Source organism: Lithobates pipiens, unplaced genomic scaffold (assembly GCF_037356315.1).
Source record: "Lithobates pipiens isolate NorthernLeopardFrog02 unplaced genomic scaffold, aLitPip1_a1.2 Scaffold_8, whole genome shotgun sequence".
NCBI lineage: Eukaryota > Metazoa > Chordata > Amphibia > Anura > Ranidae > Lithobates > Lithobates pipiens.
This window is the reverse complement of record NW_027507903.1, coordinates 486,248,168-486,262,344: the sequence shown is the minus strand read 5'-3', so window position 1 is coordinate 486,262,344 and position 14,177 is coordinate 486,248,168. Positions and strand designations below refer to the sequence as shown.

At 41.5% G+C, this 14,177-nt stretch overlaps 1 protein-coding gene across 1 annotated transcript in view; it reads left to right on the top strand.

The window, feature by feature from the left end:
* DDX11 (DEAD/H-box helicase 11) overlaps nt 1–14,177 on the top strand; it is a 161,131-nt gene that overhangs the window by 45,223 nt on the left and 101,731 nt on the right. Inside the window, exons 4-7 of the mRNA XM_077468971.1 lie at nt 3,795–3,881; nt 5,457–5,602; nt 11,659–11,701; nt 13,856–13,963. Coding sequence (XP_077325097.1) covers nt 3,795–3,881; nt 5,457–5,602; nt 11,659–11,701; nt 13,856–13,963 — 384 coding nt within the window. The remainder of the gene's footprint in view (nt 1–3,794; nt 3,882–5,456; nt 5,603–11,658; nt 11,702–13,855; nt 13,964–14,177) is intronic.

Sequence of the window (14,177 nt, the reverse complement as noted above, 5' to 3'; positions counted from 1 at the left end):
AGGAGAACATTGGATCATTCAGAGATCCTCGCTGAACTTCTGGAGTGAGTTTGCTGCACTGAAAGTAAAGGGACCGAATAATTTTGCACGCACCACTTTTCAGTTTTTTATTTGCTAAAAAAGTTTAAAATATCCAATAGATTTCGTTCCACTTCACAATTGTGTCCCACTTGTTGGTGATTCTTCACAAAAAATTTAAATTTTAAATCTTTAGGCTCGGTTCACACAGGGGCGACTTGTCCAGGCGACTTCGCCGCCTGACAAGTCGCTCCCCGTTCTGTACTATGGAACCGTTCTAATAGGAGCGACTCAAGTCGCTCTGACTTAGAAAAAAGGTTCCTGTACTACTTTTGCAGCGACTTTGGGCGACTTGCATTGACTTCTATACAGAAGTCGTTTTGCAAGTCGCCGCTGAGGTCGCGGCGCTGCAAGTCGTGCCGCGTACTGTGTGAACCGAGCCTTATGTTTGAAGCCTGAAATGTGGCAAAAGGTTGAAAAGTTCAAGGGGGCCGAATACTTTCGCAAGGCACTGTAGGTTTTATTTTTAAACGGATTTCCCATGGGAATATACTTTGCAGTGAGTTTACATACATTCACTTTGAAGAATTCCCATTTCTGTTCTGTGTCCATTTATGCTAATATTCTCTCCCAGTCTAAGACCTGGAGAGCAGCCCTCATCCTTGGAAAATTTTCTCTCTTAAAATTTTGTGTATTTATTAGGGTTGCACTGATACTAGTATTGTGCCGATACCGAGTATTTGCACAAGTATCGGTACTCGTGCAAATGCAACGATACCTGAAACTGATACTTTCGGGCTCTGTTCTTTAAGCTGTCAGTGGGGATGAACAAATAATCCTATTTTTAACCCCTTATTAACCCTTAATTTACTCTAATCATCCTTAACTCCCTATTCTACTCCATTTAATTATTATTTTCCTGCCTTTTTTTTTTGATATAAGCAATAAACAATTAAAACTTTTTTATTTTTTTTGCTTTGTTAGTGAATATTTTCACACATATATATTAACATATATTTACACATTTCACATTAAGCACAAAATGAAAAAACAAAATCACTTTATTACATTTGTAAAAGACTTTTCAATGCATTTTACCATTGCTGACAGTTGAAGTGTAAACAGAACAGTTGCGGTAGGTATCGGTATCGGTAATTGGTATCGGCGTGTACTAAAAAAAGTATCGGTACTTGTAAAAAAAATGGTATTGGTGCATCCCTAGTATTTATCTTACCCGTATGCGTTTGTTGCTTACAGCTAATAATAAATTAAATCACGTTATGGTCACTGCTACCTAGATGCTCATTTATATGAATATTAGTAATAAGCTCTGCATGGTTTGCGATTTACCAGATCCAGCATCTCCCCGTTCTGCCTAGTAATAGGACACTGATCGTCTGCTCCCTGTCATCGGGAGCAGCAATCAGTGTCGTGACAATGCTAGCCCATCCCCCAGACAGTTAGAATCACTGCCCAGTACACATTTGAACCCTCCCCCGCCCCCTAGGAGTTAACCCCTTCACTGCCAGTGACATTTTTACTGTAATAAATGCAATTTTATAGCATTGATCGCTGTAATAATGCCAATGGTCCCAAAAATTTGTCAAAATTGTCCGATGTGTCTGCAATAATATCGCAGTACACATTTGACCCCTCCCCTGCCCCCTAGGAGTTAACCCCTTCACTACCAGTGACATTTTTACAGTAATAAATGCAATTTTATAGCATTGATCGTTGTATTAATGTCAATGGTCCCAAAAATGTGTCAAAATTGTCCGATGTGTCTGCAATAATATCGCAGTTACGATAAAAATCGCTGATCGCCGCCATTACTAGTAAAAAAAAAATTTTTTTTTATAAAAATGCCATAAAACTATCCCCTATTTTGTAGACGCTATAACTTTTGCGCAAACCAATCAATAAACGCTTATTGCGATTTTTTTTTATTTATTTTTTTAACAAAAATCTGTAGAAGAATACGTATTGGCCTAAACTGAGAAAAAAAATGTTTTTTTATATATTTTTGGGGGATATTTTATTAAAGCAACATAATGCGTTTTTTAAAAATTGTCGCTATTTTTTTGTTTATAGTGCAAAAAATAAAAAATGCAGAGGTAATCAAATACTACCAAAAGAAGGCTCTATTTGTGGGAAAAAAAGGACGTCAATTTTGTTTGGGAGCCACGTTGCACGACCGCGCAATTGTCTGTTAAACTACGCAGTGCCGAATCGCAAAAAGTGCTCTGGTCAGGAAGGGGGTAAATCCTTCCGGGACTGAAGTGGTTAAAATCCCCCATTATTATCACTGTCCCAGCCCTTGCAGCCCTTCCCATCTGTGCAATGAGCTGAGACTCTACTTCCTCACTAACACTGGGAGGTCTATAACAAACTCCAATGATAACCTTTGGATTATGCACTCCCATGCACAGTTCCAACCATAATGCTTTAGACTCCTCACACTCTCCATCAACTAGGTCCTCTTTCACACTGGCTTTGAGATCACTTCTCACATAGAGACAGACCCCGCCACCCCTCCGTTTTACCTGTCTTTCCGAAAGAGCATAGCCAGGAATATTAATAGCCCAGTCACGAGAAAAATGAAGCCAAAATTCAGCCATACCAATTAGATCATAGTTCTCCTTGTGAACCAGAGCTTCCAACTTGCTTATTTTGCTTGGCTTCTGGCATTGGTGAACAAACACTTTAATTCATTGTTACATTTTGCAAACTTACGTTGCATATTTTTTATTTTAGTACAAATAGTACCATTTCCAATGGTTGATTGTAACAAATGTAGAAAAATCAGATTATGCTGGTTGTACCCAAGTTGATCTATCAACTTGGGTGTGATTAGCCTGCCTATACGTTCTTTGTCTTGCCTCCACCCTGTTACTAGACAGTGAAAGGAGAAGCTTCTGACTGATGAGCTCTTCTCTATCTTAATCTTCTGTCTCCTCTTACCAGCATGTTTCATATGAGTACTGCAACAGAAAGGATTGGCTCCTTGACCTGCTTCTCCCTCACCCAGTCTGAGCTCTGCTGTACAGGGACTGCAAGAAACTAATACCAAGTCAATTTTAGGTGCTTGAATTTAAACATACATTTAGTAAAGTATACAGAGCTGCATGCATTTGTGACTTCCATCTGCATGAAGTTCACCTCTAATTTTGACTTTGCCTACTAAGTGAACCTGAAGTCTATACAAACATGGTGGTGTCATCACTATATCATAGGAGGAACCTCCAGTGCTTGCTTAGCACTTTATGTATATATCTTGGTATGAGACCCCAGACCAAAAATTCCAAGGGGGGGAACGTCCCCTGGTTTGCAGATATTTTCCAATCCTTCACCTTTATTCCTGGCGCCTGACGGCCTTTCATTGAAAATGTCCCCCACCAGCCTGTCTTCATAGTGCAGCAGCCCTAACATTCTTATGGATGAACCGTACTCTGCCGTGTGGCTGGAGGTCCATTTAAAGTGAGGTTGTCATAACAAGACCCTGAATATAATATAAACCATATTTTGTAATTACAATTTTACCAGATATGCCCCAAACTGTCCACATAGAATTTGTTTAGAACCTGTAATACTAGGTGTGGTGACAGTCTTGGATTTTTTTTTTGGATGACCCTGTATATATTTTTAAGCTGCATGTACTGAGATAACTGTTTTTATTTGCAAAGGGAAAAGTTTCCTGTGCATTGGGCACATTGATCACAAAGGTTATTGACCTCTTAATAGAATCCATGACAATGAGATTATCATTCTTTGTTTAGGAGGATCAGATACAGCGGAAGAAAAAAGAGGAAAGGCTGGAGCAGATGCGACATAACATTCAACTGAAGTTTGCCTCAAAGAGAAAGGTAAGAACTTTAGGAAAATGGTGAAAAATAAAATTTACTGCAAATCTCTGCCAAAGATTCGAGGGAAGCCGCTTTTACCTGGCGCTCATGGGTTTCCATCCAGAAATGGAAGCATCCGTGGCCTAGCGCCTGCAAATGGTGATACTTGTACGGCATCGCTCTGCAGTATCGTGCAATGTGATGTTCCTTTCCAGAGCTGACATCTATATTGAAATCTGTGTGTCTTATGAGATATCTTTTCACTTCCTTTGAGGAGAGGAAGTAATGGGAAATGTCTCCAATGAGGACAAAACCATATTTTTAGCAGAGTAATGCCTGGTACACATAATGAGAATATCAGACGAATGAGCGTCCATTTTTTTTTTTTTTTTTTTTGCGTGCTATAGTCTTATATTCAAAAATGAAGAGTTTACTAAAGTTACGAAAATTCTGGTACGGCAGAATAAAAATTTGGAAGTGATGTAATGTGTTGTAGTGTATTTGTATTGTATTGTATTTTTGAACAACAACCATACCAATGAAACAAAAATTGTACGATCTAGTATCGTATTAGAAACATTGTGCATCCCATCAGATAATTTTGCATTACTTGTGATCAGCTCTTGAAAGCTGTGTACCAACAATGAGATTATTGTACGATTGATTCAAAAGCGGTATTTTTCATACGATTTTCTGATTATGTGTACTGGCCATTAGGAAGAATGAGAACTTCTAAAAGTGTTTATGTTGTTGTCCATGCCTTCTGCCCAGTGGCCAACACAGCATCTATTTCTTACATGGGCATCATAGGGCCGGTAAATGAGGGAAAATCTCCCCAAAGGGGCCCATATAAAACAAAGAACCAATGTTACTGGTACTGAACTAAAATTGTTTTGAGGAGAGATATTAAAATGAAAAATAGTGATTGTAAAGGAATTCTATGCAGGAAAGTAAAAACCTTCTGCATGCAGTTTCCCCTGCAGCCCCCCCCCCCCACCCTAAATACAAATCTGAGCCTGACCTTGATCCAGCAGTGTACACAAAAGCTAAGGCTCTCTCAGGTCTCTTGCTTCTCATTGGCTCAGATACAACAGTAGGTGCCATTGGCTTCTGCTGGTGATGAGGGAGCGGTGGGGCCAAGTCGACTCTGTGTGTCTTCTGGAAACCTAAGACACACAGACGCATCAGGAATCCTGTGCAGCCATTGCTGGAGTGCATGTGGACAGAAAGTGACTGCAAGAGATGTAACAAAGAATTAAAAAATAAATTGAGGTGAAAAAAAGCGTAAATTGTTCATAATACATCATGCACAGAACAAACTAAATGTCATTCAGTTAGGGTTTACATCTACTTTAATGGTTTGATGTCAGCATAGGATTACACCTATTACACTTTTAGTATCTTGTCTTATCTGTTAAATGTCAGTTTTTTAATCTTTGCTTTATATACAGTTATTCATGAATATGCAAGCTCTGATCTTTCTCCTGCAGTAGTACCCCTGTTAAAATATGCATCCTGGATGCTTTGCTGGTCCTGCGGGATATTCTATGTGAGTGTGCAGGCTTTTATCTGCTGCTGCTTTTCTCGTATCTCCAGAGAGAGGAGGAAGATGAGACAATGCGCCTCTTGCAGCTCAGTCGGCAGATGCTCTCAGGAGGAGACGGCATGGACTTGGAGCATGGAGAGGAAGAGCTGGTTCTCGCTGAATATGAGAGCGATGAGGACACAAAGAAGCAAGCAGAGTATGAAAATATGTTATCGCCTGTATTTGGAGTAGCCAAATAGTGTCAAAATAGTCCAGTTACTTATGCATAAAAATTTACATTTTTTAAATTTTTCAATGAGCTTTACTTTCCTGCTGCCTATAAAAAAAAGTTGTGCGATGTGAGAACCCTGCGAATCAACTGCAGGTTCCCGCATTGCACCGGACATGCACGGCAGTTCACACTGCCATATGCGAACTGCTGGGGAGTGTAATATGTTAAGGACACCCCCATTTCAGCTCTCATATCGTACTGCGAACTGACAGTTCGGACATGAATAGGATCGCATATGTGGGAACACACATGCGATCTGATTCTGGTCCGAGCAGAAAAAAGGGTCCTGTGCGTGTTTGGACCGAATGCAGTGTGATATCAGCCATACTATCTGTATGGCTGATATCGCACCCCACAGACATCGCATGTAATGTGAACAGCAATGCATTGTGAATTACATGCAATGTCTGGCATCGCACAAGTGTGAACCGGGCCTTAGGTCTTCTTCAGTTGCTGCAGTGCCATGGGGCTTATTTTGCAGCTTTCCAGATTGGCTGATCCTCCACATAGCCTCGGAGGCCATACCTGGTTCATACCATGAGGAAGTCTGTATTGTGTCCTCAGAGTGAGATACTGTTGAAACATTTCCATCAGGTGCACCACAGCCTTGGGCCTGTAAAGCACTCTGTGGCCAATAAATTATGTCAAGGAGAGCACTTTCAACTTGAAAGTGCTCTCCTTGACATAATTTATTGGCCACAGAGTGCTTTACAGGCCCAAGGCTGTGGTGCACCTGATGGAAATGTTTTGCTCATGATGCCTTAGGCTTGGTTCACACTATGGGCTGTGTGTCCTACGCTTCCTCAGGCACAGCAGCCCATTCATTTGAATTTCATTTGTACGTCTCCTATGGATCACTATGGTTCACAGGAGTGCAGTTCGTTCTGCACTTCTGTGATCCATTTTCAGCAGACAGCAGGCTAAAGTCCGCTGTTGGCTGATGTCACAGAGCCGGTCTGGGCTCAAGAAAGATCGCGACCATGTGGTTGGGATCCCCCCACATGCTTGAACCAGCACCTGGCTCAGCCTCTCAGTGACCTGCTCCCATCCCCTTCAGAGCCCAGCGTTCCCATGAGTGGGGGTGGGGTAGTGCAGAGAGCCGGTAAATGACAGTCACCAGCTCTCACCAGGTCACAGAGCTCTGAGAGTCGAGCGATCAGCGGTCATTGATCACTCATTTCTCAGTCTGGTTCTCAGTCTTGGAAAAAGATCATTCCTATCCTTCTCTATTAAACAGTATGACAGGTCATTATTATTAACACTATTGAAAATGTATCAGATCTGTTTTCTGTCTGTTCTGGTATTGCCAGCACAGCCTGTTGTCATTAGGTCAATATGAGACACCCAACATGTACTGCAGATACACCGCTGCCTGACGTTCTAATGGAGCCGTTCGGCGGTTCCCTGTGATGTGAGATGAGTATTTGGTCTGACTCACTTGTCACTTCCTGTAAAAGGGCATGCATGGCAGTAGAATGTTTTTGCGGGTTTAAAACGCCTGGCTGACATATCTCTATTGACACAGCTTACCCGGCTTTTTTGTTTAATGAGGCTTTAGCTCCCTTCAAAAGCAAACTGATAGACATTTACCTTTCAAGTGGGTGACATTTTTCCTGGTGACATGCTGTCAGCTGCAGAGTCGGCCATCTGTGGCACAGTGACCCAACAATCAAGCTGGGAGAAAAGTGATTGTTTTGCGTTGTTCTCTGTGCATAAAGTGATTCTCAAGGCAGATGTAAAGTAAACTTTAAAGCAGAATTCCAAGCTGATCTAAAGAATGCCATTCAGTTTTTATTCTTTGTACCCTTGCAATAATACCAGTCACTGCAAGGGTACATAGAAAACTAAAAAGAGATTTGTTTTTTTTATGTGCCTGTGAATGTGATGTGTAGTGTGGGGAAAAATGCAGATATGTGGCACTTTTCTGCACTCGTCGGATTGCACAAGCATGCTGCTCAGAGATTTGAATGGAGTGCACATTTGTACATTATCAAAAAATAAAAGAAAAAGTAAACAGGCAACTCTTGAGCATCAATCCTGATCCAAAAATATGTCAAAAATGTCCAATGTGTTCACCATAATGTCGCAGTCCCAACTAAAAATCGCAGATCGCTGCCATTACTATAAAAAAAAAAAAAAAAAATCTATTCTCTATTTTGTAGACGCTATAACTTTTGCACAAACCAATCAATATACGCTTTACCACTTTCCGACCAGCACATGCCGATATACGTCAGCAGAATGGCATGGATAGGCAAATGGGTGTACCTGTATGTCCCTTTTAAATTTGCTGCTGTGCCATGGCGTGCAAGCCGGTTGGGACCTCCGTGAGTCCGATCATGGGTCCCTCGGACTTGATCGTCTCATGGGGAGGAAGAACGGGGAGATGCTACTAATGTAAACAAGCATCTCCCCATTCTGCCTAGAGACAGTGTCACTGATCTCTGCTCCCTGTCATCGGAGCAGAGATCAGTGACATGTCACACACAGCCACGCCCCCCCCCCCACAGTTAGAAACATGCCCCAGGACACATTTAACCCCTACACTGCCACCTAGTGGTTAACCCTTTCACTGGCAGTGTCATTTACACAGGAATCTGTGCATTTGTATAGCACTGACTGCTGTATAAATGACAATGTCCCAAAAATGTCCGATGTGTCTGCCATAATGTCGCAGTCATGATAAAAATCGCTGATCGCCACCATTACTAGTAAAAAAAAAAAATATTAATAAAAATGGCACAAAACTATCCCCTTTTTTGTAAACGCTATAACTTTTACTCAAACCAATCAATAAACACTTATTGCAATTTTATTTTTATTTTTTTTACCAAAAATATGTAGAAGAATACGTATCGGCCTAAACTGAGGAAAAAAAAGTGTTTTTTTTTTTTTATATATTTGTAGAGGATATTTATTATAGTAAATGTAAAAAAATTCGTTTTTTTTTCTTCCAAAATTTACGCTCCTTCTTTTTTTATTTTTTTTTGTTTATAGCACAAAAAATAAAAACCGCAGGGGTGATCAAATACCACCAAAAGAAAACTCTTTGTGGGGAAAAAAAGGACGTCAGTTTTGTTTGGGAGCCTGAGAAAAAAATTGGCTTTTTTATAATAATAAAAAAAAAATGGCCATATTTATTATAGCAAAAAGTACAAAATCATGTGTGTTTTTTTTTTTTTTTTTTTTTTTTTTTTTTAAATTGTCGCTTTTCTTTTTTGTTTATAGCGCAAAAAATAAAAAACGCAGAGGCGATCAAATACCACCAAAAGGAAGCTCTATTTGTGGGGGAAAAAAGGACATACATTTTCAGTTAAAGCGGCGCAGTGCTGAATCGCAAAAAATGGCCTGGTCATTCAGCAGCCAAATCATTAGGGCTGAAGTGGTTAATATATATAACTGTTTTGTATGATCGCCTGCATTTTCTTTTTGTAACATTCCAGATGTAGCACCCTGATGTTTAGGCATGGTTGCTATCAAATTTAGTTGCCAGGCGATGGTTGTCTTGGCCAATTGTTAGATCAATTGATTCCTCTCTAAATCTGGACTTGTTGCACCCTTTCTCTTCTGTCACTGGGTCGAACTATGCTAGTAACATTGGATAAGACAGGGGCTATGCAAGCTCTGACATGAATAGACGGGGTATCTCAGCCAATGGGCAGGGATTTTGTTTGGTCCCTTGACCTGCTGGGAGAACCTATTTTATTTGGGTGGAGTCAGGTGATCAGAGTTAAATGCCACCTGGACAGCTGTCTGGGTGGACGCGTGTTGTGCTGCCCCAGGCTGCTAGGCCAGAAGCCTGAGGCCTATCCCAGGGACATTTGGCTGCTAGGCTGCCTGAGGGCCTTTCCAGGAGTGGGAGAGCAGCGTAGGGTTGGGACTGCTGGCTTGTAGTCCATCCAGAAGTAGCGGTTCAGCCGGACGGGGAACCAACTGTGGCTGGAGGTAGTAGGGGAAGTTTTCGCCACTAAGGGACCATCCACCTTGTTACTGGAGATCACTGTGAGTAAGCTGAAGCCAGTACCTGAGCAGTCTTCTCACCAGCCAGGGACAGTGAAGAAGCGGGAAAACTTCTGTAAGCAACAAGCCAGGGACCCAGCAGGACAGCAGAGGTGACACTTGCGGAGCATCAGCAGGTGCCAAGCCAGGGACCTAGCAGGTCAGTGGGGGTGAAGCTTGAAGAGAATCTGTGAGTGCCAAGCCAGGGACCCAGCAGGGAAGTTGGGGGGGGGGGTGTTGATGCTTGAGGAAGATACTGAGTGCTAAAAGTGGAAGAGCTCAAGGGATCCAGTGGCTATGGGATCTGTTGTGTAGTGAAAGACGGGGAGTTTGTTGAGTGAAGACCCACAGTAAATGACTGTGGAGTAAGTGGAGAACTTTGTGTTGCCAATAATTGAATACAAATACCGTTAGTAACTGCTACAAGATTGTTGCCAGAGGAAACAATGGTCCTACCTATACAGAAGTTGTGTCCAGCTGGAGGCCTTCCACTGTATAGCCGTCTACCTGTCTAGGAGTGTGTCAGTTATCATTGCATCGACTTAAGGGTGCCTTGGCCCTAATCCTCTCTCCCACAGTTCTGTTCAAGAGACAATAAATTCCTTTGCATTTAAAAAGTGGCTGGCACCTACCATTTCGTCTTGCAGTACACTCATCATGCCTTGCAACCCACTCTACACAGAAGGATGTCAGCTGTCCCTAACTCTGGAGGTCCCCATTAGGGCTCAAGGAACCACAAGATTCTGCTACACATATAACACGTCACTTAAAGCGGTAGTAAACCCGCTGAATTATTATTATTTTTTTTCATACCTGCAAGGGAAAAGGCATAATGAGCTAGTATGCACCGCATACTAGCTCATTATGAAATACATACCTTAGAACGAGGCCCCGACATCACGCCCGATACACGCTGAGGGAGCCGATATGTTCCCTCGGCGTATCTTCTGGATATCGCGGCTCCGGCGCTGTGAGTGGCCAGAGTGGCGATATTGTCACTCCTGCGCAATGCGCGCAAGAGATTTCTTTCCGGCAGGGTCCGGCGTCTGCCGGGCTTCCAGCCGAGAAACCCCTGTGCGCATGCACCGCTGCAGTCAGCGGCTCATTGCCAGGGGAATATCTCCTAAACCATACAGGTTTAGGAGATCTTTTTTTTACCTACAGGTAAGCCTTATTATAGGCTTACCTGCAAGTAAAAGTGAAAAAATAGACTATACAACCACTTTATGGCTGACCATTGTAGGGTTTCCACTAAGTTCTTAAAATAGGAATAAAATACATAGAACAGCAAGAAATTATATAATTCATATCTAGTCTTTTGTAACTGCAGTTCTATTAGTGCCATATTACATGCACTGATGTTGAGATTAAGCAGGTGACTAGACAGCATAGAAAGCTAAGGCAGAGTAAACCCTTGTGTGCAGAAGTAGAGGGAAGGCTTCTAATGCCGCCTACACACGACTGGACTTTCTATCGGAATGAACTTTTCAACAGACTTTTCGATGGAGTTCCACTCAAATGGACTTGCCTACACATGATCACACCAAAGTCTGAAAAAGGAAGTTCAATAGCCAGTAGCCAATAGCTGCCCTTGCGTCGTTGTTGGTGTGTTGGACCTGCATACAGACAAGCGGTTTTCTCGATAGGAACTGGTTCTGGCGGAAAGATTTGAAACATGTTCTATATCTAAAATCCGTCAGATTTTTCAACAGAAAAGGCCCGATGAAACCCACACACGATCGAATTGTCCGGATTAGTTCCGTCATAACTTTGCTGTCAAAGTCCAGTCGTGTGTACACGGCATTAGAGAACTTTACTGTCTTGGTGTAGAGTGGGTAGGGCAATTGTATTGCATAGGAGACACTGATGGCTGCAAGGGGTAGATAAAATATTTTTTATACCTAGATGGTGGCCATGATAATCGTTACCTATTTTTAACTACGATGCCTTGTTAAACATACCTGTTCCTTGTGTGCTTGCAGGCTCGATGAGGAAGATGATTTGGAAGAAGAGCATGTGACCAAGGTTAGTAAGCAGTTGCAGATCACATTGGGCCTCGAGCACCACAAATGTCACAGGTCACGTTGTACAGTACAATTAGTCAATTAAAGTACTTTTAGTCTCTCTAGCTTATATAGTAAGTCCATGCGGAGAGAAAACCTGAGGTAGAAATTGTTGTAACCGTAAGCAACAAGATCTCTTTACTGTCAGCTCACTGATTGAGATCTTGCTATTACCACATTGCAAATATTTGCATTTTAAATAGCACAGCAGAGCTGAGTCATATCCCAGAGCAACTAAAATGAGTGCATCTGATATAAATAACAAGGATACTAATTGAAAGCCTTGTGGGGATAGAACATCAAAAACTGCTGATAGATATGTACAAGCAAATAGAAAGTGGAAATTGTTTTAAAGTGTGTCCAAAGCAGTGCTTCTCAACCCTTGTAAAACCAGGGCTTGGTAAAATCTACAGCTACAATGATGAATGAATGAATGAATGAACAAGTAAAAAACCAAACCAACGCATATGTAAAAGAAATAGGGGAAACCTACTAATGTTAATGAAGAAAGGGAGGACAGAAAGAGAATTTTAACTGAAGCGTGTTTTGAAGAAAAAAAAATAAAAACATAATTATCAAGTAAAATTAATGTCCGACATACAGAAGAGGCCTATGAATACATTGCAGTAAACATTAAAATAAGTTTGCACAACTTTTTTACATTTTTATTGCAATTGATTCCTAGGTCCACACTGTTTTTCCAATATTCTTTAGTTCTCCCTTTTTTATCTTTCTTATATATTTTATTTAATCCTCGTTATTTGGAACTTTCCTGCTGCTTCAGTTCTGCTTCTATGCAGGCTGCTGCCGTAATAAGGGTCAGCGATTAATTCACTTAGCACTGTAGCTCCTCAACAACCTGCATCCTTCTCGGCCCACCAGACTAGCCAACACATTATAAACAAGCAGTGCCACACTTCCAGAACTGTGTTAGCAGTGGCTCAGGGTGTGCGGAAGCATTCCATGCGGGCTCCTGGCAGTTGTCAAGCCACAGCCCAGCAGGAACAAGGCTGTTGCCTGGGGGTTGAAGACAATTGGTCTAAAGCAAAACTTTAAGTTGTGGATATAGTGTGGAAAGATTAGAACTTCTGTCAGGTTTTTATTGCTGTCTGAAATCCCAAGTTTTGAGTTGTCAATAGAGGGGAAATCTTCCAATCAGGACTCCAATTTTGGTGACGGCTGTCTGAGGACTTCCTTACACTTGTGGTTGGGGGAGGTAACAACATGTGGCTGAAAAACATTTTTACTGCTCTCCAGTTAATCCCCCTTAAGCTGCAAAGACAGTGGTGGGGGGTCTACACGTGGCGTGGCCGCGATCCCCTGCTTTGGGGCTACAGCAGCAATCATACCCCCTGTAATGTTATGTCATCCATTCAACTGAATGGGGCCATGCTTCAACCACCCCACAACAGCCTGCAAAGTATTGCAGCAATAAGGGGTTAAAACAGACAAAGTGACATTTTCTGAGGTGCGGCAGTCCTTGCCGAGTGTGTAGAAAAAGCACAGAAAAGAAAAAACATGCTTTTGAGCTCATACAAAATGAAAAATAAAAATATAATGCCTGAATCATGAATTTTCTAGCATCTGAGACAAGCATCTGGTCTCCCCTTTAAACTCTGTACACCAATATGTTAGAGACTTTGCCCACATCAAGTTTTTTTCTTCTGTCTCTATTATACCTCACTTTCTGTTCAGGTTTCAATGTTGGGACAGGAGAATGGGGAAACCTTCAACAAGGACAAAAGTGGAAGACTAGAAACACAGGAGGAAGTCAGGTCAGATCTCCCCATCAAGGCCACAGACAGCAGTAAAAGCCCAAACACATTCATATCTTCCCCACTCTAATCTAAACTAAAAAGGAAAACAAATTTGAGTGGGCTTACATTGTAAACTATAATAAAGATTGACAGCAGTACATAATAGTTACAAAATATAAGGGTATTGCATTTCTGCAATTTTTGCATCTTAGATGATGTAGGCTGAGGTTACCAGAAGCCAATGTGTATCCATAGACAAAGCATTTATTCGGTTTTGACTAAGATCGATAATGGTTAATCTTATGGTTGTCAGCTGTCTACAGTGCACTAAGGTGAGCGTTTTTTTTTTTTCTTCACAGATTTATTACTGCAGCCGCACTCATTCTCAGCTTTCCCAGTTTGTCCACGAGCTTCAGAAAAGCCCCTTTGGAAAGGAGACTAGGCTGGTTTCTCTGGGGTCTCGCCAGGTACTTACACACATTTCTGTGCAATTTCTAAATCTTCCCTTGAGTGAAAGTGCTAAAGGGTTAAAAGAACTATATATCTATATAAAACATTTATTGTAAAGCTTCTATAAACTCAAGAACAAAAATGTATTCAACATTGAACGTTCTGTCCTTAGAATGACAAGTGACATTACTCGATGTACTGGATGTGTAGAGGTGCAGAACTGTCACAGTA